Below are 27,845 nucleotides of genomic sequence, written 5' to 3' on the forward strand. Positions count from 1 at the left end.
AAGTAAGGGTGGCAACACCACACCCCATCCTGACTTGTGTGCTGCTGCTGGCGGCGACTCTGCCTTCAGAGCTGGGCTCCCGGCCAGCAGCCGCGCTCTCCAGCTGGCCAGCTCTGAGGGCAGCTGTGACCAGCCGCAGCACAGAAGTAAGGGTAGAAGTACCAACATGCCGCCGCCACGCCCCCCCTCCCACCTCCCCCCCCACACACACACACTAACCTTCCGACCCTCCCACAACTCCTTTTTGGGTCAGGACCCCTACAATTACAACACTATAAAATTTCAGATTTAAATAGCTGAAATCATGACATTTACTATGTAAAAAATCTTATGACCATGAAATTGACCAAAATGGACCGTGAATTTGGTAGGATCCTATATATCAGACATACAGGACTGTAAGCTTAACCCTAGAGCTTTACAGCGTAGGCCTGATCCTGTAGGGTACTGTGTGTCCTCCATTCCCAGAGACTTCAGGATTTGAGGGTGCTTAGCATCTTGATCAAGCCCCTTGAAAAACACATTCCTGTCTCAACTATCCCTAATCTTGGAAAGTTCATCCCCTCAGGCATTCATGCATGGACAATGCCCACCTCTTCATTCTAGGGTTGCTGCTGTCTTCCCTTCCTCCTCCCCTTTGCTCTCTGTGATGCCGATCATCCAAGCACTTCTCTTCCCCCTCAGTAGAGCAGAGCAGAACATGTACCCCAAGATCGCTGTTAACTCTTGCCATGAGATGACCACAAGGGTTGGCAGACAAGGTAGAGGTCACGACACATTCAAAGCCGGCTATCATATGGTCCTTCCATTTGACTGTGGAATCAAAAGCACTGGATTTTTCCAGAACTTCCTTGAACATTCAAAGGAATCTTTTGGCTCCCACTTAGAGCAGTTTAACCTACAAGCAAGCGTTGATCAAATTAATGCTTCTGCTGTCTTAACCGCCTCCTCCCCATTCCTCCTAGATGAACTGGATGCTCTTTTCACCACGGCTGGGTTGGAAAAAGTCCAGAATCTGGTCGATCGGCGCCTACAGGTGAATCGAGGGAAGCAAGTGACGATGCATCGAGTGTGGATCCAGTGTAAATACCGCAAGCCCTTCCCTGCAGGACATAAGGAGAATGGGCGCGTTCATTAGCAAGGTGTGTCTATCACATGTGCTGTATTTGGACTTGCTGGGACTCTCCTCCTGTGAAGCATGTGGCACTGAGCAGACCTGCCATATCATGCTGAATTCTGGCGCCTTCTGAAATGACCAGACTAGTCGTAAGTTCACATGCTTTGTGTGCAAGGTGGAGCTAGGCTCAGGACAACTCCACAACAATATCTAGTTACTAGTCTTTGTTTTTTAAATTAATGGTGACTAACAATTTACCTAAGAAATGGACACTCACTATCTCTTGTTGAGCCCGAGCAAAATGAGTAACGAGTTCTCTGTCTTCCGAGTGTCTACATGAAAAGGAACAGGAGTTTGGACCTTATCTTCAGGTTTTGCAGTTTGCAGCACAGTGGGGTTCATTTCAACCATCTACTCTATCCACCCAGATCCTCTTGCCCCATCACCTTTTTGTCACTCGCTGCTCTAGATGTTGAAAATCAAAGTCACATGGGTTGCCCTAACAGTTTTAAAAGTCAGGCTGGCTAGTGAGTGCAGATCCATTCCAGCCCTGTGCTACTCATGCAGGCTCACATAGAGAGGATCACCTTCCATCCTACGTAAGGTAATCAACTGACTCGATGTGGTGGACGGTGTCTAGTAGTTAACTTAGTGGAAGCCTATCACAGGGTTCAAAAGCTGTCCTTGTGTTCCACGCCTTTGGGAGCTAGTTTATTTTTACTCTGTGGAATCTGATTTAAATAGAGTGCGAGGTTACAGCCTATGTTACAGTTATAAAGAACTGATTTACAGTAAACTTTTCCAGCCATGGTTTACACCACTACTTAAGCCTTTCCAAGCAAGCTCGTGTGCTGTACTGCAGCTGATCTGTGCTGATCTGCAGGGGGAGGGATAGCTCAGTGGTTTGAGCATTGGCTTGCTAAACCCAGGGTTGTGAGTTCAATCCTTGAGGGGGCCATTTAGGAATCTAGGACAAAATTTGGGATTGATCCTGCTTTGAGCGGGGGTGGACTAGATGACATCCTGAGGGGCCTTTCCAACCCTGATATTCTATTCTATGAAGATATCCAGGTTCAATTCAGTCAAGCACGGGGCAGAAATAGCATGCTGTGATAGGTGTCAAAGTATAGACCAGAACAGACAATCATTTCTGATTGTGGATTTTCACGTGTATAGAGTGGAGAAAGTGGGGGAAATTCCATCAAGCCTATGTTTAATTATCAGAATCGGACGAAGATGACCAGGTTTGAGGGGGGGGACTAGAGGGGATTTGGGATGCTTCCAAGTAGCTGCTGGCTTGTGACCCTCCTCCTCTCCATCTACCTTCCCCTAGTGCCTACCCCTCTCAGGATCTCTGTTGGAGAGAATCCAGCCTGACACCTTCCTAATGACTAGTTTTGGCTGACATTGCTGCGGGGAGAGGAGCCAGGGCTGTGCCTATGCAATCTGGTGCACCTCACACGCCATTCCGCTCACAGTGCATATATTTTGATGGTGAGATGATCATGGGCTAAGAGTACCTACACAGGAAGGAGATGTCAGCTCGTTAGGGGCTGTTTCATCTCACTGACAAAGACATAACAAGAACCTATGCCTGGAAGGGTGAAAGAGGAAGTAGAAAGAGAAGAATTTGCTCCTGGTCCCTTAGAAGTCAATGGGAGCTTTGTCATTGAGACAGGACTGGGTCCATTGGCTTGACTGGTGCTGGGAGAGCCTACAGGCATCGTGATGACATCTCCTGCCACCATCGTCATGTTTAGGAGCCGGCCCTGTTGATTCGTGACACTGCCACCACACAGCCAGCCTGTCCCTCTGCAATTGTCATTCCTAACTCCGTCGGGTGATGTGTTCCAAGGCTGACTACAGGTGCAAAGGTGACCCAACAAGTCCCTTGGAGCCTCCCTTTGACTGCTGTGCAAGCTGATGCTATTTTTGTGTTTTAAAGTCAGACTCCAAAACAGTTCTTTGGAAATACCTGGTTAATGCTTGAGAGAACAGCTGGAAGAAAATCTCTTGTTAAAGGTGCTACAATCCTGCTCCTTCTGTTCAGGGTTGAGAGAACTTTCAAACCACATGGATGGAGGAGGAGAAGACCAGACTAAAAATGCCTATTTCTAAGGCAAAAAACCTATGGAGAAGGCATCTTTCCTTCACAGATATTTAGGCTTGGCAGAATTCAATTTTGAATGTTTATGATTTAGATGGATATTGATATTGAATTTTATGCATTTTTATCAGTTTTCACAGTTGTGGGAAACTATAGGGGGTAAGACTATAGCAATTTAATGACCACAGGTGTTGAGATTCAAAAAGCTAAAGCTTTATAACTGTTAAAACACAAATTGTCCACCTCGCATATCAAAATATACCAAGTAAAAACCCTTAAGTCAAACTCTTAAGTTCTCAAGCAGCATTTTTCTTTGTCTATCTCTAAATTTCAGTTATTATTGATGGAAATATTTTTTTGTCTGTGTGTGTGTACAGTGAAATCATTTGCCAGTGTTTACTGATAAAGATCTAATCCTTCCAAGCCTACAGATGTTCTAAGTAGCAGAAAAAAGCACAAATCCAATTGTCCCTTTCCTTTACAGATCCCCTTTAAAGCGGAGGGATTGCCCCTTGCCATGGGATGGCCGCATTGCTAAGCTATAGCCCCGAGAGAACTCCTCAGTGTTTCAGAGTAGAAGCCATGTTAGTCTGTATCAGCAAAAAGAACAGGAGTACTTGTGGCACCTTAGAGACTAACAAATTTATTAAAGCATAAGCTTTCATAGGCTACAGCCCACTTCATCGGATGCATAGAATGGAACATATAGTAAGATATATATACATATACAGATAAGTTGGAAGTTACCATACAAACTGTGAGAGGCTGATTAGTTAAGATGAGCTATGATCAGCAGGAGAAAAAAACTTTTGTAGTGATAATCAAGGTGGCCCATTTAGACAGTTGACAAGAAGGTGTGAGGATACTTAAGGAAATAGATTCAATATGTGTAATGACCCAGCCACTCCCAGTCTCTCTTCAAACCCAAGTTAATGGTATCTAGTTTGCATATTAATTCAAGCTCAGAAGTTTCTCCTTGGAGTCTGTTTTTGAAGCTTTTCTGTTGCAGAATTGCCACCCTTAAATCTTTTACTGAGTGGCCAGAGAGGTTGAAGTGTTCTCTTACCAGTTTTGGAATGTTATGATTCCTGATGTCAGATTTGTGTCCCTTTTATTCTTTTATGTAGAGACTCTCCGGTTTGGCCAATGTACATGGCAGAGGGGCATTGCTGACACATGATGGCATATAGGTAGGAGAACACTTCAATCTCTCAGTATTTCCTCAGTATTAGCCTTTAAAAAAAATTGGCTACTGGACTTGGAAGAGGTTTTAATATTTATAGAGTTAGTGCTTTACAGTCATTGAATAAGACAGGTCTCTGCCCTGAGGAGCTTACAGGGGAATGGACAATACCTAGACAAAAGTGTCTGCTTGCAACTGAGACTGGAAGTATAAATGTCTGCTTTTAAGGTAACAATTGCATCATTGCTCACAGGAGCTCCTTTTCCTCTGAGTCCTGGTGATGCTTGTCTCTTTCCCTCATCTCATCCAGGAGATCAAGTTAGGTTTAGGAAAGAAGAATCCTGTAATTCTCCAGCATGACATCCCTCTGCCTCTCGTCTAACCAACCCTGCCTTTGCTTAAATGTCACCTTTCCAGAGCCTACTGGCACCTGAGCCAGTTTCCTGCAGTCCCTTCCCCCCAATCCCCAGAGGGAGCTGTTCGTCTAGGGATAGTTTTATCTCCCTTGAAGGAGAGTTATTTACTGAAGTAAACAAACAGTATAATTGGGGGAAATTAAAGTAATTAGAAAAATTCCTTATTAATCACCCAAGGGTTTGTTGTAACATAAGGAAGGCTATTTCTTTCGTTATAAATTATTCATTTAAAGCTGATGGATCCCATAAAAACAGTTCACACTCTTTTAAAAGATATAAAATGAAGTTTCTTATGATTATTCTACTAGCTAAAAGGCTCTTACCACATCTGTCTGGTTTTAACTCAAGCTTCATGCAAAAACTTGCAACCATGTAAGCATGCAGCCATGAATGTAGCTGTATTTTTTTTAATCTTGTTTGTTCTGTTTTAGCATTTAAACAGGAACTTGGAATAAAAAAGTACTGGTTAAACATGATTTTGTTTTAGATGTTACTGGTCCATCAATGGCTATTAGCCAGGATGGGCAGGGATGATGTCCCTAGCCTCTGTTTGCCAGAAGCTGGGAATGAGTGATGGGATGGATCACTTGATGATTACCTGTTCCGTTCGTTCCCTCTGGGGCACTTGGCAATTGGCCACTGTCAGAAGACAGGATATTGGGCTAGATGGATGTTTGGTCTGACCCAGTATGGCGGCTGTCATGTTCTTGAAAGCAACAGGCTTAATGGCCTTTATTTGAACCAGGTCTACTACAGACCAATGGATAGGGCCCTACCAAATTCACAGTCTGTTTTGGTCAATTTCATGGTCATAGGATTTTTAGAATAGTAAATTTCATGATTTCAGCTATTTAAATCTGAGATTTCACAGAGTTGTAATCGTAGGGGTCCTGACCCAAAAAGGAGAGTGAGTTTGTGTGTGTATGGGGGTGGGGGGGATGTGAGAACCTGGATTTATGCAGGAAATAGCCCAGCTTGATTGTCATGCACATTGTGTAAAGAGTTGTCACTTTGGATGGGCTATCACCAGCAGGAGAGTGAATTTGTGTGGGGGGGTGGAGGGTGAGAAAACCTGGATTTGTGCTGGAAATCACTTTAGATAAGCTATTACCAGCAGGACAGTGGGGTGGGAATAGGTATTGTTTCATATTCTCTGTGTATATATAAAGCCTGCTGCAGTTTCCACGATATGCATCTGAGGAAGTGAGCTGTAGCTCACGAAAGCTTATGCTCTAATAAATTGGTTAGTCTCTAAGGTGCCACAAGTCCTCCTTTTCTTTTTGCGAATACAGACTAACACGGCTGTTACTCTGAAACAGGTTATTGTGTGTAGTTCTTAGGCTGTTCCAGTCCAGGCCCTACAGAGCAGAGAACGCTGATCAGACTGAATTCCATGATGGTTTTATGATGTATAGAGATAAGATCATTAAACTTACTGTCACTAATGTCTTAGAGCAGGGATTCTCAACCTTTCTCTTTCTGAGCCCCCCCCCCCCACACACACACACACATGCTATAAAAATTCCACGGCCCATCTGTGCCACAACAACTGGTTTTCTGCATATAAAAGCCAGGGCTGGTGTTAAGGGGTAGCAAGCAGGGCAGTTGCCTGGGGCCCCACAGCACAGGGGCCCCCATGAAGCTAAATTGCTCAGGCTTCGGCTTGAGCCGCGGGTGGCAGGGCCCAGGGACCTGGGCTTCAGCCCCATGTGGTGGGGCTTCAGCTTTCTGCCCTGAGCCCCAGTGAGTCTAACACTGGCCCTGCTTGGCGGACCACCTGAAACCTGCCCGTGGCCCCCCAGGGGGCCCCAGGCCCCTGGTTGAGAACCACTGTCTTAGGGAATTAAAAGCTAGGTTGGGTAGGTGGTTAGCAGCATCATGTTAGCTTAAAAACATTCTAAACATGTTGGTTCTGAAGCCCCTTGGTTGGAGAGATGGAGAGAAACTCAGTGTACTGGGCCACGTAGCCCATGCCTGTCTTCCCCTTTTACCTCCACCCCAGAAGCTACATTGTAAAATTGAATGTATCATTTCAATGACGTTTTATAGTCTGCAAAACTAATAGGTGACACTTACTGGTCCTTGACAACAAATGGACCAACTCAAAGTGGGTGTGGTTGAAAAGACGTCCTGATTGCAGAGAGTGCTACCATTGCCTGGAAATGAAGGCCTATTCCAACACATCTGCTTGGAACAGCAAGACTCACTATGGTGCATATTACACCCACCCTGGTGAAAAGGAGAGAAAAAACTCACATCCGCCTGCTCCAAACCCAGAGCTCCACTACTACATAACCTAAAGGAGAATCTCCGCTAACTAATATCAATATAGGGCATGTGCCATACAACTGAGCAGTTCTGATTTCATCCAGTACCGGGGGAGAGGGGAGCTGGTAGTGACTTCCCTATATTTAGGCTGCTTAACTTTCCACTACAACGGATTCTTGCAACCTTTTCTTTGAGAAGGGATCCCACAGCAGGTCTTTGATATTCAGTAGGAGGTGCCCTTAAGCCATGGGCATGCCTTTTCTTTGGCCCATGAAATTCCACCTCAGCTTTGGCCAAGATCTAAAATGTTCAAAACCATCATTTCCAGTCTCTCACTTGTGGGCCTTTGGAAAACTCTGGCAGCCTACCAAAATCATGGAGCATTCCGAGTCTGGGCTCATGCCTCCACTGAAGTAGCAGCACAGGCTGCATGGGGAACACCAGGGAGCTGTTGGAGCAGCTGTAGTGGAAAAGGGGGAGGAGGCAGGCTTCCCCCTGTAAATGTCCAGATCCACCACAAGGCCCCATTGGCCCTTTAACCTGCCCCCAGGGGCATCATATGGGGCTGGAACTCCCCCAATTCTTGGACAGAGGGAGAAAGAACTGGGCCAGACTCTCCCAACAGCCCATGGATCCAGCACAAGACAACAGCAGCCAGGCCCCTCTCTCTCTCTCTCCCTCTCTCTCGAGGGGCAGCACATGGGTGTGTGCATCATGATACAGTCTTTAATTACATGATCACTTGCTATTTTTCCACAGAACCCCTGCCTCATTCAGTGCATAGGATGGATGCACAAAGGGGTAGATTAAGGTTGCATGGGCAACTGTAGATCTGGTAATTCCTAGCTTTTGAGTACTTGACTTCTTTGCTACCTAAATAAGTCTTTATAAACACATCCACCCACACATGCAGGAACCCCAGCTTTACAATATGATGATTTAACTTCCCACATACACAGTAGCTTCTGCCCAAAGGTCTAAGAACATAAAAAGCAGTTTGTTTATTTTAGCCTTCCCACACCCTGTAACGTAGTAGGGTATTATACCCGTTTCACAGATGAGGGAATTTAGGCACAGAGATGTTAAGTGATTTGCCCAAGGTCACACACTGGCTCTGGAGAGAATAATATCCTCTTGGGTGGTCTGGGAACCTAATATTGAATGAGAGGCTTTCTTTCACATAAAGGGCAATTAGATCACTTTAAATGTCTGTGCAGATGAGTAAATGGAAAGAAGATGCAGTCACCATGTTATGTTCATATCCCTTGTCTCTGCCATCCTGGTAGAACAAGTGCTTGCTTGGATCAGAGAAAAGTTTAGTGACTGTACATTGGGTAACTGGAGCTGTGTGTCTGTGTAAACAGGTGAAGGGGAGGGAACAACATAATTAAGAATCTCCATTGTGTATGAGGGTAGACGCTCTCTCAGTGGCCTCTGGAGGAAGTCAGGTGGTGGCATATTATTTTTTTGTGAATCATGTGCTGGACTCATAGTCCAGAGGCAGAAGTCTTCTCTTTATCCACAGGCCAGGCATAATATGGGTAGCAGCATAAAAATGTCTCCTACACTGTCCCACTGATGGGCCTTGGTTCTGAACTGGGGAATCCCTCGTAGGGGAGTCAGGTGAATTTAGTTTCTGTAACCTATCTAGTCTCCTGAGACACCCTGAAAGAATGCTACTTAGTGCCAATTGTGGTACTGGGATTTTTTCTTTGTTTTTTTGTGATTTGGCCATTTTCCCACTAGGCTCTACACTGAGAGCAGTGTTGCCAAATCTCACAATTTAATCATGAGTTTTGCAATACTCAAAAGCCCAGCTGCTGGAATCATATTATTACTGGAAAAATCTGTGTTTTTTGTTAAAAAAGTAAGTTTCTAGACCTCATGGTTGTGGAGAAAGGATTGAAAAAAATGAAGTGAGTGCCTCTGAAAAGCTCATAAACAGAAGAAAAAGAATTCAAAATGTATTATTATTATTTTATTATTTAATCTCATGATTTCTGACAGCCTGACTCATGATTTTTGACCACTTTCAGTTGGCAGTATGATGTGAGCCAACAAACGCATTTCACATGGACCTCCGCACAGCCATCACGTTTTAACAAATTTTGGTTGCCATTAACCTAGGTTGGATTCAAAGCTGTGACCTTGAGGTAAAAAGTCTCCAACGAGAGACTGCTGAATTGGAATTAATTTGCAAACCGGACGTCATTAAATTAGGCTTGAATAAAGACTGGGAGTGGATGTGTCATTACACAAAGTAAAACTATTTCCCCATGTTTATTTTTCCCCCCTACTGTTCCTCACACGTTCTTGTCAACTGCTGGAAATGGCCCACCTTGATTATCACTACAAAAGGTTTTTTTTTCCTCTCCTTTTTGGTAATAGCTCACCTTACCTGATCACTCTCGTTACAGTGTGTATGGTAACACCCATTGTTTCATGTTCCCTGTGTATATAAAATCATCCGACTGTATTTTCCACTGCATGCATCGGATGAAGTGGGCTGTAGCCCATGAAAGCTTATGCTCAAATAAATTTGTTAGTCTCTAAGGTGCCACAAGTACTCCTGTTCTTTTTGCAGACACAGACTAACACGGCTGCTACTCTGAAATCTACCCTATGGCTAATCCTATTGCTTCATGTTCAAAATGCATGAATGGAAAAGTATTTGGGGAGGACTCCATGAGTGCCTACTAAGCCAAACTCAAGGAGAGGGATATGGCTCTGAAGGATGGACCATCAAAGCGAGCAGACAGATGGACGGTTCTTCTGAAACATGTAACAAGTGCCATATATAAAGAATAGTACTGATGTCACAGAAGGCTCATCGAAGAATACAGTGATTGCCATTGGGGAAGATCAAAAGGAGGCAAGAGCAATATTTGGAAGAGATCATCTGGAGAGATGGATGCTGCAAAAGAGAGGATTCTGGCAGAGAAAAAGATGGTGTAGAAGGGCTTACTTACCCTCTTGAGTGAGGACATGTAGTTATTACACACATTGATAAATTTCCTATTGCTATACTATCCAGCCTTTACATCATCAAGAAAATACATTTATCCAAATTAAGGAGTATATATTCTGTCTCTCTCTCACAACTCAGTTCTTGTCCACCTTCCCCCAAACCATCAAAACCAGCTTCTTTATAAAGACCAGAACTGGGGGACTAGCCAACCTCTACAGTTCGTTAAAAACAAAAAGTTGAGTTTTGCCTCACATGCAGTTAGGAGCTGGATGGGAAACAGTTTTCCTGTCCTGTAAAACCGTTTGAGATCTCAAAACATTTTCCCATCCCAAATCCAGATGAAAAGCTGAAATCTCAAAACTTGTTGCCAGCTGAAAATCTGGAAAAAAAAATCAGTTTGGGTCCATCAGAATATTTTTGTTTTGATCATTTTGAAACATTTCATTTCGATTTCAACCGTTTTTACCATTTTTTTTACTTTCTACTAATTTTAGCTTAATTCTAAACAAAAAGTCCTTTAGAACCAGAAAACTGAAAATTTTCATTTAAAAAAGTCAAAAGGCAACAATTTTGACAGATTTTTCCAAAATAAAATTTTTAGTTTAAGAAATCTGTTGAAACCAGCCCTTTCCCCAAAAAAAGTTTGGTGTTGATTAATTGGATTTCTGATTTAAAAAAAAAAAAAAAAAAAAAAGTTTTATTAAAAAATTCCCCACCAGCTCTACGCTCAGTCCAGAGCTGGCAGTTTTCCAGCAGCAGCAAATGCCATTGCGGATTGCCCATCAGTGAGAATGTTCAGGCACCTGCTACCACAAGGTCTTACCCTAGGACCCACAGTCTTATTAAACGTTTATTTTACAGTAGCACCTGAAAGGCCCAAACAGGATGGGTGGGCAGAGTGATGTACTAAGATACAGAGTGAAGTTGTAAGCTTTCTAAGGCAGAAACTCTAACACCTAAACAGAGCAAGGATGGAGGGTGGGGTTATCACATACAAGCAAATGACCACTGGGATGAGTAGCACTGATGAAGCATTATACTGAAGGCAAGTGCTGTGATGAAGTGTAGAGAGAGGGTGTCTGATATAACTGAGATGTAGGCTGTGTCCACATTAGATAATTGTATTCAAAAAATTCCCATCTGAGCTACCTACTTCAGCTGTATGGGTGGGAATTCTGATGTAAAATTCCTTAGTGTCAGAGCACTGAGGGTTTTACAGATAGTAATCAACAGCCTGAATTACACTTGTAAGTGTTTCGGAGTCAGTGCAGAGCAAGAACCATGGGTGTCGTATGCATTTATCCATCCACCCTATCTAAAATGTGTCATGCCTTATTCTGCACTAGTTTCAGAGTAGCAGCCGTGTTAGTCTGTATTCGCAAAAAGAAAAGGAGTACTTGTGGCACCTTAGAGACTAACCAATTTTAAATTTTAGTCTCTAAGGTGCCACAAGTACTCCTTTTCATTCTGCACTAGCTAAAGCTTCTGTGTGTCCTGCAAGAGAAGCCCCCAACTAGAGTGTGCTGCTATGGACTAGTCTGGAGTTGGCGAAGACATGGATAGCCATGGTTTCATCTGCATCAGAGAAGGAAAAGATGAAATCTTGTGGCCAGGAAAGGATGGTTGTGGCCCAATTGTGCCAGGTGCTGTACAAACACACAGAAAAGGACAATCCCTTTTCCCAAAGAGTTTCATCTTGCTCCAGTCTAACAGACAAGACATTAGCAGATGAGATGAACAGGTAAGTGGGGATAGGGAGTGTGGGGACATACAATCACAAGAATAGGATGTGTGCAATTCTTAGTCAATTGGGTGGTAATCACAGCTCACCACCTATTCATCTTGTCTGGCCTTGTGCATAACACAGGCCACAGAATTTCACTCGGTGCCTGCTCTGAGCCCAGTAACTTGTGGTTGATCTACAGCATAATCTTTTAGAAAAATATCCAGACTGGGTTTAAAGAATCCAACGGATGGAGTATGGACCACGTTCCTTGGTAAGCTGGTTCTGAACCCTGCTAGAAGAGCAGGGCAGTTGCTGGCCTCCATGAAACAGAGAGTTGGGCCCAGATCTGCAAAGCGGATGCAATGCTGAGTCTAATGGGGGAGCAAACTGACATGCTCAGTCATCTGGTGGAGCTGCAGAAAAGGCAGCAAGAGTACAGACTGCCGCTGCAGCCCCTGTATAACTGCCTGCCCTCCTCCCTAAGTTCCATGTCCTCCTCACCCAGACAACCGACAACACGGGGCGGGGAGGCTAGGGCCACCCCGCCACTCCACCCCAGAGGATTGCCCAAGCAGCAGAAGGCTGGCATTCAGTAAGTTTTGAACTGTAGTGTGACCTTGTCCTTCCCTCCTCCCCTCATCCACCACCCCACTTCCCTCCGGTGCTTCCCTCCTCTCCCATCTCTCCCGGGTTACCTTGCGAGTTTTCCCCCTATTTGTGTGATGAATTAATAAAGAATGCATGATTTTGAAACAATAATGACATTATTGCCTCTGAAAGTGGTGATCAAAGGGGAGAGGTCGGTTGGCTTACAGGGAAGTAGAGTCAACCAAGGGGGCGGGTTTTCATCAAGGAGAAACAAAGAGAACTGTCATACCGTAGCCTGGCCTGTCATGAAACTGGTTTTCAAAGGTTCTCTGATGCGGAGGGCACCCAGCTGTGCTCTTCTAATTGCCCTGGTGTCTGGCTGTGCGTAATCGGCCGCCAGGCAATTTGCCTCAACCTCCCACCCCACCATAAACATCTCCCCCTTACTCTCACAGATATTGTGGAGTGCACAGCAAGCAGCAATAACAATGGGAATATTGGTTTCACTGAGGTCTAACCTGGTCAGTAAACTGCGCAAGCGAGCTTTTAAACGTCCAAATGCACATTCTACCACCATTCTGCACTTGCTCAGCCTATAGTTGAACTTCTCCTTACTACTGTCCAGGGTACCTGTGTATAGCTTCATGAGCCATGGCATGAAGGGGTAGGCTGGGTCCCCAAGGATAACTATAGGCTTTTCAACATCCCCAATGGTAATTTTCTGGTCTGGGAAGTAAGTCCCTCCCTGCAGCTGTTCAAACAGACCAGAGTTCCTGAAGATGTGAGCGTCATGCACCTTTCCTGGCCATCCCACGTTGATGTCGGTGAAACGTCCCTTATGATCCACCAGTGCTTGCAGCACCATTGAAAAGTACCCCTTGCACTTTACGTACTGGCTGCCAAGGTGGTCTGGTCCCAGGAGAGGGATATGCATTCCGTCTATTGCCCCACCACAGTTAGGGAACTCCATTGAAGCAAAGCCATCCACTATGACCTGCACATTTCCCAGAGTCACTACCCTTGATAGCAGCAGCTCAGTGATTGCGTTGGCTACTTAGATCACAGCAGCCCCCACAGTAGATTTGCCCATTCCAAATTGATTCCCGACTGACTGGTAGCTGTCTGGCGTTGCAAGCTTCCAGAGGGCTATCGCCACTCGCTTATCAACTGTGAGGGCTGCTGTCATCTTGGTATTCTCGTGCTTCAGGGCAGGGGAAAGCAAGTCACAAAGTTCCATGAAAGTGCCCTTACACATGTGAAAGTTTTGCAGCCACTGGGAATCATCCCAGACCTGCAACACTATGTGGTCCCACCAGTCTGTGCTTGTTTCCCAGGCCCAGAATCGGCGTTCCACGGCATGAACCTGCCCAATTACCACTATGATGTCCAAATTGCCAGGGTCCATGCTTTGAGAGAAGTCTGTGTCCATGTCCTCATCAGTATCGTGATCGCACTGTCGTCACCTCCTTGCCTGCTTTTGCAGGTTCTGCACATACTGCAAGATAATGTGTGAGGTGTTTGCAGTGCTCACAACAGCAGCAGTGAGCTGAGCGGGCTACACGCTTGCCGTGGTATGGCATTTGCAGGAGAGCAGAGTTGCAGTGGAAGCGGTAGATGACGATGGATGCCACGAGAATAGATATTTATATAGAACAACGAGAGGACCTGTGAGGTGGATTCATGGCACCAGGAGAGCAGAGTTGCAGCAGAAGCGGTGGAGGACAATGGTTAGCACCGCGCACATTTCCTGAGGAAGAACACAAGTACCCGGGAACACATGACAGAAAACATGGAGAAATTCGCTATTGAGACGAGCAGCAGAGCAGAGTTGCAGCGGAAGCGGTGAATGATGATGACGGTTAGCAGTCCTACTGCACTCTCTGCTGACAGCAGTATGGCATCTGCATAGAAAAAAGGTGCGAAACGATTGTTTGCCGTTGCTTTCACGGAGGGAGGGGCAACTGACAACATGTACCCAAAACCACCCGCGACAATGTTTTTGCTCCATCAGGCATTGGGATTTCTACCCAGAATTCAAATGGGCAGCAGAGACTGCAGTGTAACTGTGGGATAGCTACCCACAGTGCAACGCTCCAAAAGTCGACGGTAGCCACAGTACTATGGACACACTGTGCTGACTTAATGCACTTAGTGTGGACATATGCAATTGACTGTATAAAATAGATTTCTAAAAATTGACTTCTGCAAGATTGACCTAATTTTGTAGTGTAGACATACCCTTAGACTGTGAGCCACAAGCCAGCATGTTATACAGGGAGATACCTAAGCTAGCCAATGGGAGATGCTGACCAGAAGGGGATGTGCTAAGCCATGAGGTAGATACAAAACTAGGAGGGAGTCCTTGCCTTATAACCCTTAGCCTGTGGCTAGGGTACCCCCCTTTCTTTTGAGGTGGAGAAGGAATTTGAACGGGGCTTTGCCACTTCTCAGATGAATGCCCTAACTGCCAGGCAATGAGATATGCTGATGTGAGGCTTCCTCAATCCCTCCTCCTATTGAAATTGTTCCCGTTTAATGAAAAATTGAATAATTAAATATTAATTGGGGCTGAGAAATAGTTAGAATGACTCTACAGTGTAGCAGTTGGAGCACTCACCTGAGAGGGTCTGCAGACTGTTCAAATTCCTTCTCCCTCTCAGGAGGAGCGAGGACTTGAACCAGGGGTCTCCCACCTACAAGGTGAGTACACTAGGCTAAAGGTTAGAAAGGAGCTCCTTCCTCTTGTTTTGTGTGAGCTCACCTGAGGTAGCTTCTGGGCACACCTACCACATTGGGTCCCTGCATATGACTTAGATGGCAAAATGCCTATCTTCCCTGCTTTGTGAATTGCACTGGGGCTTAAGCAGGAGATAGCCGTCTGGGCAACTAGCATGAAGCAGGAGTGCACATGCCCAGAGCCAGAAACATGAGCGCCTAGGTTCCTTTTACTGCAAAAACTTAGGGGCTGAGTGAGTTGAGGCGCCTACAGGTTTAGGACAACAGCCAAGCAGGAGTTTTGTGGATCACAGTGGTGCCTAATGGAACTAAGTACCTTTGTGGATCACACCCATAGAGCTAAGTACTCTTAGTATAGAATGAAAGTGCAGCTTGTCGCATCCCTCACTCTTCCCCCAGGGGCTCCACATGTTGAACAAGCAATATGAAGACACTGAACCCTAAGAGGCTCCACAACTGAGGAAAAGCAGCACGTGGAAGAAGAGCAATATCCTAAATTTCATCAAAGGAACGAGCAAAACCATACTGAAGTGACCACATCCATCCCACTACATGACTCAAGGCTGCTGGTATAACTAAATAGCTTTATAGAGAGGTTATTGGATCCTGCTGGAGTTGGCCTGCTTATTGATACAATTCTCTCTTGCTGATTTTAACTTTTCAAATGAAGTTTACTTATATAACTGAATATTAACTCCAAGTGTCACTAAACTGTGGTCATTAGTTCCAATAATGTGGATGCCTTGAGAAACATAAGTACTACAGAAGTCTCTTTTTAGAAAAGAACTTTCAAAATAGTTTTTAGAGATCCCTGTCACTGTTTATGTCCCCATGGTGCATCTCTTGGTGGGAGGTGAAATTTTGCTGCTACTTCCTCAGATTGGATCTCCTGCTGCAAAATAGGTTAAAGCACAGGAAATGCAGTTTACGAGAAAAGCCAGACATTTTCAAAGTGATTTGCAGAGCAAGTTTCCCCCCTCCCTTCCTCAACTTACCGATTTTAACCTCTGTTAAATTAACCATTTTTAAATAAAATATTAGAAATTTCTTTACAGTGCTGCAGGTCCCTGCCTTTTCTTGTGCATTCAAATGGGATCTATCATGCCCTTAGTCCTACTCTATATCGTCAGATTTGCCAAACTGGCAGAGATTCCTGTTTGACTGTACATTTCTCTTTACTCTATTTGCAGTAAAACAAGTCTGATTTCAGTGACTGATTCTCCTTTGACATGCAGACATACTGACTAGAATACCTTTTCCATTACATTATGATTTTGGAAGGCAAATCTTGTATCCAAAGCCCCAGCAACTTCCTTTCCCGTCCTTAATCCACGCCTGCCTCCACTTGGACAGGCATGGCCACTTCCTTTCTGAAACCCTCCCCCCCCCCCCACAATTTGTTTGCTTTTCAGAAAGCTGATTCAGCCTTAAAGCAGAGAGTTGCTATGCCTTTCAGTGGCACTTTACATTCTCTCTGATGATGCCCCCAGGATTTGGAAGAAAAGGGAATAAGAACAAACTACGAGGTAACCCACCACAGTAACCAGCCTAGTCCTTGTAATGTTGGCGTTTAGCAAGAGGCAATTGCAAGAGCAAGCCCCTGGCTTTAACAGCGCAAGGGAAGACGACAGTTAACATAAAATAACTTTGTTTTCTTCGACTGCCCAGTCTGCTTTTTTATGTGCAATATCCCATATTTAATCAGAAGCTTGTCAAAAAGAGTTAAGAAACGGCTCCTTGGGATGGGGGCATGCTTGTTTTCTGCTGTCTTTTTCTCAATTCCTCAGAGGCGCAATGATTGGGAGGTTAGGGATGTTCTGTATATAAACCCTTCCCGACAGGCCCCTTTGCTCCTCACCGGGAGGGAGTCATTCCGTGGGGAAGAGGAGACTGTCTTTGCAAACAAGGTCCCTTGTTGCTCAGGAAGAGGGAGGAATTCCCTCTGGGTGGAGATGGAGAGGAATTTTCCCTTCACGCCACAGGGAGTCAAGAGGAAAGCAGGGAAAGTGGATTCGTGCTGATCATCCTTATGCATCAGCTCGTCTCCTCCCTCTGTGCCTGGTCTGTTGCTGCCAGTGCTCATTGAAAGCCCCCTCTTGGCTGGGGGAGCAAAGCATCCTACCCCTGAGTGTTAAGCATATCAGCCACCTGCTTTGCCCCTCAGCAGCAGTCTTGCAGTTCATTGGAGGGTGAAACACCCTGGGTGGGTGTAAATCTCCACCAATCCCCTCCCTTCTGCACTAATCCAATTCTGCTGACCCTCAGCCCCAACACTCCCCATGCAGGCGGGTCCCCTTCCTCACAGCATCCAGAGACCCCCATCCCAGACACTAGCTCCTTCACTTGGGGCAGGCACTAACCTCTCACCCTACCGAACCCCTCCTCCATGATGTAGCCCCTCCCCTCTACACTTGACCCCACTTCTCCTATCCGGTGCCCTGGCCCCCCATGCACACTCCTCTCCACCTGCACGAACTCCTACCCCCTCTCAGCCCCATGCACGGCCCCGCCCAGCCCCCATTAGCCCCTCCCCTTCCTGCATTCACCCCCCACCCCATGCACTCGCCCCTCCCAGCACTGACCTCCCCTCCCCCCTTCCCGGCACTGACCTCCCCTCCCCCCCCAGCCGTGCAAATCTCGCGAGAGAACACGCGCTTTCACTAGTGTGTCTTTGCACCAATCGATCCCTATCGGGCCGGGCCGAGTCGGACCAGGGGGCGGACCCGGCCGCACCGACACCCGCCCCACCCCCACTAATCGCCGACTAGTCGGGCTGACCGTGCAGGGAGGGGGGTGCCCCGGATTCTCGTGCCCCCACCTGCGGCTCATTGGAGCCGCCCCCCCTTCCCCGGGGCCTTTGTCCTCTGAGACCGTCGCCGCCCCCCTCCCCGGTCTTCGCGCACCTTAGCCGGGAGGGGAGTCTACGCGAGGCCGGGGATCCGCGGCCTCCCCGGCGCGGGCGAGGGGCTCGCCCCGCTTCCCCGCTCGGAGCCGCCGAGCTCGCGTGGAGCCCGCTGCCCACAGCGGCGGGGCGCCTGGCTCAGGAGAGGCCGCGGAGCCGCCCCAGGCCTCCCCCTCCCGCCCGGGTGGCCGCAGCAGGTTCCCCCCGCCCTCCTCCTGCCCCCGGCGGCGGCGGGATCCGAGTGGGGCCCGGGGAGCTGCTGGGCCGGGCCGGAGGGGAGAGGAGCGGAGCGGCGGGGGAGCAGCGCCAGGTGAGAGCCGCGGGGGGCTAAGCCCCGGGGAGGAGGGGCGGGGAGGCGCCGCTGGAGGGGCCCCGGGGCGCGGCCCCTGCCCCGGGGGACCGGGGTCAGCGTGGCCTGAGGGCGGCCGGGCGGAGGCCTGTGTCCCGGGCAGGCGGGCGGGGAGCGGCCTGGGCCCTGGCGGTTGCTAGGGCGCTGCTGGGATGGGGGAGCGCAGGCCCGGCCCCGGGGGTGACGGGGGTAAGCGCCAGGCCAAGGGGCCGGCGAGGGCGGGCCGGGGCCGGGGCCGGCCTGTGGATCCCCGGCCTGGCAGTTGAGGTGGTAGCTGCCTGGGGTGGGAGGGAGGCCGGGAGGTGTAGGAGCCGCCGCCGCAGCAGCTGGGATCTGGGGGTGTGAGGAAGCTAAACTCATCCTTGTAAAAACATGGTCCCCAATGCCAGGCAGGGCCCCCCAGCTCCTGGGAAACACTGAGAGTCTGGGCTGCCAGCAGTTCTCCCCCAGGGGCATCCCCGAGCCCTGGGAGGCCGATAAACCCATGGTGTCAAACCTCTATAATACTCAGTACCCCTCTGTCCTAGCCCATGGGCACTATAGGGCTGGGACCCCCTGTCCAGACGGTCCCCAGGCCACTCTGCACCCTTATTTCAGATGACTGAAGTATCTGTATCTTTGTGGGCTTGCTTCGCTGTCATCCCACTTCTCCCATCTCTAGCTTTTCTAATTTCCAAATGAAAAGAGACCACTGACAGCTTCCTTAAATGCAGACCAGAGGATTTGATTAACCAGACGTCTCAATTTGTTCGGGGGTTTTATGCCTTGTTCAGGGTCTGAGTGTGTGTGTGGAAAATGCCGTGTCTCTCTCCCCCCCCCCCCCCCCCCCCATGGATTTGCTCAGCGCCTTGGAACTTAGATCTGCAGCATTTAGAGGAAATGAGATTTATGGGGACAAAATGGACAGTAAATTGAAGGAACAATTGTATGGTGGCTTTTCTAGAGGGCACTTCCTGCCCTTCAAGAACTTTCCGTGGAGCATATGATCTTTATACAGCAAATCTGTATTCTCTCATTTTTTTCTGTCTTTAGCTTATGCGGAGAAATGAAACTAGAACAGATATTTCTGGAACTTACCAACTTGCTCAAAATGCAGTTGGCAAGATGTGAATCACAGTTCTAATAAATTCTGCAGTTCCTCCCTTTTTTCCCCCCCAATTAACTCTCAAATTGTACATTTCAGGAATTAACCCAAACTACCCAAGGATGTGGTTTTTTTAAACCTTTCATATAATGGCACCAATTTTAATGGATCACCTGGAAGTACCCAGAAGCATCCAGCTATATGGAAGGAACTTGCGTGCTAGAAGTATCTGGTACATTGCCCAGTAAAGGGAGAGGTTTTAAAAAAAAGTGTCCTTCTCTCCCTCCCATCCCTTTCCTGGAAGAACCCAGGTTTTTGTGTCTGAGGTTGTTATCCCCAAACGCCATACAGCTACCTTTTTGCTTTTTTGATGTCTAGTGCTTTAGGGAGTGGCAGAAATAGAGAATTGCAGAGGGTGAAGGGTGTCTTAGGGTGAAGGGTGACTACCTCCGGTAGTCAGAAAACTCTAAAGACTTCAGCCATGAACTCTCCCTCTTCTCTGTTTCCTCTGCAACAAATTTAACTATCTACCCAATAGGAGAGGGTGGAATCATTGTTAGCAATAGAACTGGGGTTATTCAAATTAAGAAATTTCCAATAGCTGGTAATAGTGTCAAAAGATGGAGCTCTCCAGAATAGGCCCTTATTAAAATAATAACAACTTGATGGCAAGACCCATTTTACTGCATGACCATTTTAAATCTATATTGCATGACAGAAATTATTTGTATACAGTCACATGGTACTACAGCTATTTTTGTGCATCATCAGTGCCACAGAAAATACGTTCTTTCCCTTTTCCTTGCATTGCGTCATATGGCATATTTTTCTCTCATAGCAGCAGAAATGATGGAAGAGTTGCACAGCCTGGACCCACGACGGCAGGAACTGTTGGAGGCCAGGTTCACTGGAGTAGGTGTTGCCAAAGTGAGTAAAAGTACCTGTGATAGCAGGCACAAATCTTGACCTATTTTGCACACCGCAATTTTTTTTTTTTACATAAGTAGTGCTGTTCCACTAAGGGAAAGTTGTTCATTATTAGTTTTGTTTTGTCCACTAACTTATTTTAAAGAGTGTGTAAAGAGGAATGTACAATACTAAAAATAGTATGAGGCATTTGCCTCTGTGTGCATAGACACTACAGTGTGTGTGAGTTTGATTTGTAATGAAGAGTTAGTTTTTAAGGTTAGCTCAATTTTTTTCAGTATAACAAAGGCCATGCACCGCATCATCACTTCTTTTGCAGGAGGCAGTGTAGCTCACCTCTTTCCTATCTCAAGGGCTTGTTTGGGAACCGAATATGAGTAGCTTAGGTGGACACAGTTATGATGAACTTACGTGTAACCAGGGTTAAGGCAATTCAATTCTTCTTTGAGAACCACTGAACTTATGTGAGCTCAGTTATATTCAACTAAAATTTGCTTATTCAGAGGTAAGCTTGCGTACTCTTGGGTTTGCAACCTGCTAGCAAAATCCTACCCTTCTTTTAATGTATGACTTTGTACCTGATCAGTAGATGCATTTCTTGAGTCAGGCATTCAGTAATAAGTTGTGTAACTCTCATCCTTTTGTTGGAAATATTACTCTTGGGTTTGATCTCCATATGTTTGTGTGTATAGTGTTTTAGCTCCTGTAGTATTGTCTCTTCATTTCTCCCACCATTCTAGTTCTTAAGATGACAGTGGAACAGTGATAACATTCCAGTTTGCACACTTTAAACACACTGAGTTTCAGACCGTATCAAGCTAGAAAGGAAATATAACTAGATAACCTGTTGCTATAAAAGGTTTAGCCACCTGTTAGAATCATATTGGGAAGAGGGAACTCAGTAGCTCATTTACCTTTCTCTTATGAAAAGTACAAAATAAATACATCAAAGCTTGGAATGGTGCTATCCAAGTTTATATTTTGTTTCTGAACTAATTTATGCAGCAGTTGTATTATGAAGCCCTGGAAACAGATCAGTAAGTAAACAGTTTGCAACTTAAAAGAAGCTTACTAAGGCCTGGTCCAAACTTAAGTTTTACTTTCAGTTAGGTATGTGACTTTTTTTTTTTAAAAACTGAAATAGTAATATAAGTAAAAACCCTAATGGGATGCAGTTTTTCTGGTATGAAGATGACTTGTACTGGTATGGTTATTCCCCTTCTTGCATGGGGTGAGCTATACTGATATATTGTGCCCATGCTTGAGCGGTGGTGGTGGTGTTGGACCTCTTTAACTATACAAGTATACAAATATAGTTAAAGCAGTGCAAATTTCTAGTATAGACATACCCTTAGATTGTAGGCTTCTTGAGGGCAGGATCCCAGTCTTTTTATATTCTATAGTGCCTAAATACTTTGAGGAGAGTGTTAACTTAGGAAGCCGCTTCTTACAAAGAGATAATTTTAAGGAGATCTAGGAAACTATACATTAGGAGAAAAATGCCCTTCCACTGTTCAGGTTAATATTGAAAGCTACCTTGCTAATTCTCATGCCATTGAACCATAAGTTGATGATCTCTCTAAAGAGAACAGGTTTCAGAGTAGCTGCCGTGTTAGTCTGTATTTGCAAAAAGAAAAGGAGGACTTGTGGCACCTTAGAGACTAACAAATTTATTTGAGCATAAGCTTTCGTGATGAAGTGAGCTGTAGCTCACGAAAGCTCATGCTCAAATAAATGTTAGTCTCTAAGGTGCCACAAGTACTCCTTTTTCTTTTTTCTAAAGAGAACAGGAATTTCTCATTATTTCTCAGGCTTCACAGCAGAGGCAGAATGTACAGTAGTAACTTTGTCTAGGATAAAATATGTACAGTACCACAATCTGTGGGTGTAATGTTAATCCCAGATACTATATGCCGCACTGGGTCCATGCTTTTTCAAAATCTATGCCCGTCACACTTGGCACTGGCATCTATATCTCAGTGTTTCAAAGTGAGCATGTTTGGAAACCCATGATATGGTTTTTAATAGACTTAAGGAAGATTTTCGCTCTCTCCAGTTGGGTGTGGAAGGAAAGCCACTTCAAATGAGTTAGTGCCATCTAGTGGGATTGGCACCGGCCTCTTGGGATGGAAGGTATTCTATTGCTGTTTGTTGCATAAAAAGAAGAAAGTAAATGTAGTCTCAGATGCTTTCCTATTGGGTGAGTAGGCCAGGCAGCTGTAACATTGAATTTCCTGCCTTTTATTAATTTGGCTTATTGCTTGGTATTTATTCATAAATATAAAGCACAAATCAGGCCTGTGCAAAATAAACAAATGCTAGTTTGTATTCTTACTAATAATTACAGCATATATAGGTTTTTTTACTTCACTTGCAAAAATGCAAAGGGGAAATAACACTGTTTGTAAGAGTGTTTCTACCTGAAAACCAGTGTGGACTTGCACTGAATTTCCTCAGCCTCGGAAATTAAAGAACATGCCTTTTTAGAAACTCTTGAAATAACTGAAATCACAGGTGCAAGAAAGCAGTGTTTCTAGGCAGTTGATGGAACTCCATCTACGTGAAACAACCATGTAGCTAGACATCTTCAAAGCAATGGTGACTTGTTGGACACCTAGCATTGCTATACAGTTTAAATGTTTTCCTTTACCAAATTCATGCCTATGTTGATTCAGGAAGGTCTTGCTTTCTGAATTCCTGACGTGAGCTGGTATTTAGTTACTTATTTAATAGCTCACATAGCTTAGGTTTCATTTAGCAAATGAACAGTAAAGTTCAATTGTGAGGCATACTTCTAACTAAACCTCTGTTTTCCACTTCGGGTCAGTCAGTGTTGAAGACAAGCCGTAGTTTGAATTCCTGTGGATAACATTTAGTTGTGTGTCTTCTCTTCTGCATTACCTTCCTTTATCTCACTGTTGGTAAGATGCAAAGTGGGATGGTTCCAAAGGATTTGCACCATTTCAAGGTATTTGTACGAGATATGAAGAGGGATAGCTAGTTGGGGGTGGGAAAGTGAACATACACTCCTGCCTTCATCATTCAGACTAAATCAGGACGGATCATTACTGTAACATACCCATCATCCACCAGCCTGCTATTGGGAACCAATGTCCACAAGTTAAACGTGTCCCGGTTTGCTATGTTGCAGCTGTGCTGATTCACTCACCGTTAGGAGAAAAAAAAATTCTAAATTTAAAAACTGCAATACTTCAAGACAGCACTGACCCTCTTTATTTGGCTATAGTAATTATCTAGGTCCAAATGTGTACACTAGAATTCAAGAAGCATTGGTCTCTGTCTGTCACTACTGTCTGTGAATTTGCATGTAGGATACAATAAAGAGGGACATGGAAACAAATACAGCCTGAATAGTGTTTGTGTTGCAGGATATCTAGATAAAAAAAAAAGTATATTGTTTCCATAAAAACAAAAATATTTTTCAACCTGTTTTTGCTTTGTGAACCCTGTGTCTATCCAGAATTGCGTTTTCTTTATCACCAAAATAAGCTTAGCAACTAGACCTCTCAGTTTTAGTTGCAAAGTTACCAAGTAGAGGACTGAAAGTTGAATGGCTGCATTTTGTCCTCAGAGGGAAATAATGCTATCCCAAAAAGTTATTTACCATGTAATTAATGCAAACATTCATAGAGTAGGAGTTCTGAGTTATATAAATGGATTCATCGGCTAGCAAAGGAAGTGCCTAGGGTACTTTGTCTCCTTTTTATCCTGAAAACTTGATAATTATTTGGATGGATTTGAAATAAACAATAAGCATATATAGCTACTAAAGCACAGAAATGGAAGTCAGATCTGGGTTCTACTTCAGCTCTGTCACTGACTCAGTGTGACCTTTAGGTAAGTCACTTGACCTGTTTCTGCCTCAATTTTCCCATGCATAAAATGATAATACAACCTTCATTGCTGGGAGGTAGTGATTGAATTAATCAGTGCTTGTAAAGCACTCTGAAATTTGTAGATGAAAGCTGCCATAAAAGTGTGCAAAGCATTAGCATGTGTCTATGCTACGGACACTATACTGAGGTTTTCCTGTCGCAGGAACACCAACAGTGTAGGAACAACGTTAGCTCAGTTGACGGAAGCACTCTTCTGTTGGCATAGCTGCGTCTACACCAGTGGTTCTCAACCCGCAGCCCTATCAGCACACAGCTGCGGCCCATGTGACATCCTCAGAGCCATACAGGTAGTATACATATTGTGTGGATGCGGCCTGCATAACACAAAGAGAGCTGCATACACGACCCAGAGTGGTAAATAGGTTGAGAACCACTGCTCTACACTGAGGGTTATGTCAGCATAACTATGTCAGTCAGGGGTATGGTTTTATCACACCCTCAGTAATGTTGTTATGACAACAGAACTTTCAAGTGTAGACCAAACCTGAGAGATTGAAAACCAGGCAACTAATGAAAAGTGAGTCAAAGTTGTAAACTTACCTACCTCTCAAACGCAGCGGAGGTGACCTATAGAAACTTTGTTGGTAGCATATGTATCGTTTTAACTGGATGTTTGGAAAGGTCCAGATTTAACCAGTATTATGGAAGTTTCAAATATCACTTGTGTGTGAAGGATGTCTTTCTTATATAGAGATAAATAAAGCATGAAATAAGGAAGAATATTTGTGAAACATGTTTCATCTTAGGGCTGGGCTACTTACTAATTAGCACAAAAGTAATTAGATCAGCAGTAATTCACACCTTTTATTAAGCATCAGGGGGTAGCCTTGTTAATCTGTATCCACAAAAACAACAAGGAGTCTGGTGGCACCTTAAAGACTAACAGATTTATTTGGGCATAAGCTTTTGTGGGCTAGAACCCACTTCATCGGATGCATGGAGTGAAAATTACAGATGCAGGCATTATTATACTGACACATGAAGAGAAGGGAGTTACCTCACAAGTCACACCTTTTGGTTATCTTGGTTCAAATGTGTGTAAGTGACCCTAACTTGCAATGGAATTGGAAAGGATCAATTGTTTGCGTTTAAAACTGAGAGAACAATTTATATAGCCCCTTCGCTTCTCTGTGGACTTGCAGATGTGGAAGTTGCACAGGTTTGGGTCACCCGAGAAGGATCATCCTGGTTCGGTCTAATCAAGTGTGCTTCTGCAGTTGAGTTGACAGGAGGTTTTAGCAGAGGTTGCTATTCAAAATTATTCTCTGTGACTCCCTGTAGATTTCATGTTACCTTTCACCATGAGGAGTGCATCCACTACATTCAAGCAGATGGTAAATGTAGTACAAATAACTTTGGGCTGGTTCACTGTGGTTGAGATTGATGAGAACCATCTAAACCAAGTTGAGAGGATCACATATAGTGTTTTGCAAATTGTTGTTTGATGTCCACTTGGAGGTGGCTGAGGTAATACATTTATTTCACATTGGGGAATGGATAGACTTAAGCTGGAGCCAGACAAGGTGGATGCTGTTAAGCTAGTCCACTTCACTAAACAATGTCAGATGAGGGCTTTCCTAAGGGGAGTGGGTTACTTCCATCGTAATGTAAGCAAATACAGCTTGACTGCAACCCTTCCCATGGTTCTTCCAAAAAAGAAAATGACTGAGAAGCTTGTGTGAGTTGCCAAATGTGAGCAGGCTTTCAAAACCCTTAAGGAAGATTCTTGCAGGTCAGTAGTGCTTTTGCAGCTAAATTACAATATGAAGATTGTGTTGTGTGCAGATACTTCAGATGTGGGCCTTGGAGCAGCACTGTCAGGTGAATCACAAGTGGGAAAGAACACCCTGCTTTTATATCATCAGGAAATTGCTTCCTCGGGAAGCAATGAATGCCATTATGGAGAATTGCCTTGCCATTGGGTAGGCCCTCCAAAAACTTTTTATTTAAATGGCCTATACTTCAAGATGGTGACTGACCCCCTATTTCCTTGCACTGGTTACACTAAATGAGTAGACTTAAGGCAAAACTTCTCCAGTGGAGTATTCTCTTGAAACAATACTCTTAAATTAGTCATCTGTAACACAGCCAAAAATGCAGTTCCATTGGACTTCCTAGTAGCAAGGAAGATCCTGGACAAACTTCTCCTGATGCCAATTCCTTCCTGTCACTTTTGGAAGTTCCTTCTTGAGGGTTAATTGACTCTACAATACATTGTCACCAGACTTTTTTTTTTATTTTGTTTTATATACTCTATGCCAAGTGTTTCCCTGCTTTCTTTGAGAAGATCTTCTATCTTCTTTGGATTAATTCTGTACCTAATTTTAGTATATTTTTTAATTTTAAACAGTCACAGGATGAGTGGAAATTAAGTGCTGTACATTTGTTCTTATGTCAGACACATAGAGCTAAATAGGAAAAAACAGGAATATAGGAGTTGGAACTACATATGTTAGAATGGAGGGAAAAATCTAATATGTACAGACTCTTACTGTTTATCTAAACCTGTTGCTATAAGTAGTTTTGGTAAGCACTTGATTTCTTGTGTCGCCAGGAAGATCAGTGGGTGTCTGATTAGATGACTTGGGGAAACTCAAGTAGCATTGTGAGAAGAGATTTAGCAGAGAACTTCACGATGTTCCTTAGGCTTTCTGGGTCATCAGAAATCTTCCACTCCTGTTTAGCATGTATTCTAGTGGTCAGAAAAGGCAGTGTGCTGTAACAGAAGACTGGGAGTCAGGAAACCTGTGTTCTATTCCAGAGTCCTTTGCTGACTTGCCTTGTGATACATAAACCAGTTGTTTAACTTCAGTTCCTTGTCTATAAACTATGGCTAAAGCTTTGCAAAGTACTTTGAGGACCTAAGATAAAAGGTACTATATAAACCACTAGAGGAGGGTTTCATTGAGGGACAATTTTGTAGAGACAGGCTTTGATACATAATCTTGTTCCCTGTTAATCATTGTTCATCTTCTAGGGCTGCATTTTAAATACAGTGTATCTTGCTATTCATGCAGAACTGGAGCCTGAGTGTACCTTGATTTTGGCCGTTGTATGGGATAGAAGAATGGACTACTTGTCCATTCTCTCTTTCCCTGGATGTTATTGGTAGGAATGTTGTTGTTTTCACTAACAAGGTCAGCTCCCAGACTGCTGCGCTGGGCATCACAAAATGGGGAAGAGATAGAGGTGGTTAGGGACTATTTAGAAAAGCTGGACGTGCACAAGTCCATGGGGCCAGACGAGTTGCATCCGAGAGTGCTGAAGGAATTGGCGGCTGTGATTGCAGAGCCATTGGCCATTATCTTTGAAAACTCGTGGCGAACCGGGGAAGTCCCGGATGACTGGAAAAAGGCTAATGTAGTGCCAATCTTTAAAAAAGGGAAGGAGGAGGATCCTGGGAACTACAGGCCAGTCAGCCTCATCTCAGTCCCTGGAAAAATCATGGAGCAGGTCCTCAAAGAATCAATCCTGAAGCACTTGCATGAGAGGAAAGTGATCAGGAACAGTCAGCATGGATTCACCAAGGGAAGGTCATGCCTGTCTAATCTAATCGC

The 27,845-nt window shown here is 44.9% G+C and overlaps 2 protein-coding genes and 1 long non-coding RNA gene across 14 annotated transcripts in view; all 3 read left to right on the forward strand.

Moving 5' to 3' along the window:
* METTL2A (methyltransferase 2A, tRNA N3-cytidine) overlaps positions 1-10,020 on the forward strand; it is a 30,185-nt gene extending 20,165 nt beyond the window's left edge. The window contains exons 9-10 of one of the 5 annotated variants that reach the window (XM_073326034.1): positions 966-1,142; positions 9,676-10,020. In XM_073326034.1, coding sequence (XP_073182135.1) covers positions 966-1,138 — 173 coding nt within the window. In that variant the 3' untranslated portion in view covers positions 1,139-1,142; positions 9,676-10,020. Of the gene's footprint in view, positions 1-965; positions 1,143-2,450; positions 5,300-9,675 lie in introns of those variants that run through there. The other 4 variants (XM_073326032.1, XM_073326033.1, XM_073326036.1 and 1 more) reach the window with 4 other exon arrangements.
* A 2,123-nt stretch (positions 10,021-12,143) lies between these two features.
* Positions 12,144-16,161, forward strand: LOC140903970 (uncharacterized). Its single transcript, XR_012156397.1, has 3 exons — positions 12,144-12,377; positions 13,708-14,289; positions 15,509-16,161. It is a non-coding gene; the product is annotated as an uncharacterized lncRNA (long non-coding RNA).
* A 1,624-nt stretch (positions 16,162-17,785) lies between these two features.
* The window catches only part of TLK2 (tousled like kinase 2), a 54,890-nt gene continuing 44,830 nt past the window's right edge, over positions 17,786-27,845 (forward strand). For 2 of the 8 annotated variants that reach the window (XM_073326023.1, XM_073326024.1), the window contains exon 1: positions 19,714-20,371. In XM_073326023.1, coding sequence (XP_073182124.1) covers positions 20,132-20,371 — 240 coding nt within the window. In that variant the 5' untranslated portion in view covers positions 19,714-20,131. Of the gene's footprint in view, positions 18,322-19,713; positions 20,372-27,845 lie in introns of those variants that run through there. The other 6 variants (XM_073326027.1, XM_073326030.1, XM_073326031.1 and 3 more) reach the window with 5 other exon arrangements.

Source organism: Lepidochelys kempii, chromosome 27 (assembly GCF_965140265.1).
Source record: "Lepidochelys kempii isolate rLepKem1 chromosome 27, rLepKem1.hap2, whole genome shotgun sequence".
NCBI lineage: Eukaryota > Metazoa > Chordata > Testudines > Cheloniidae > Lepidochelys > Lepidochelys kempii.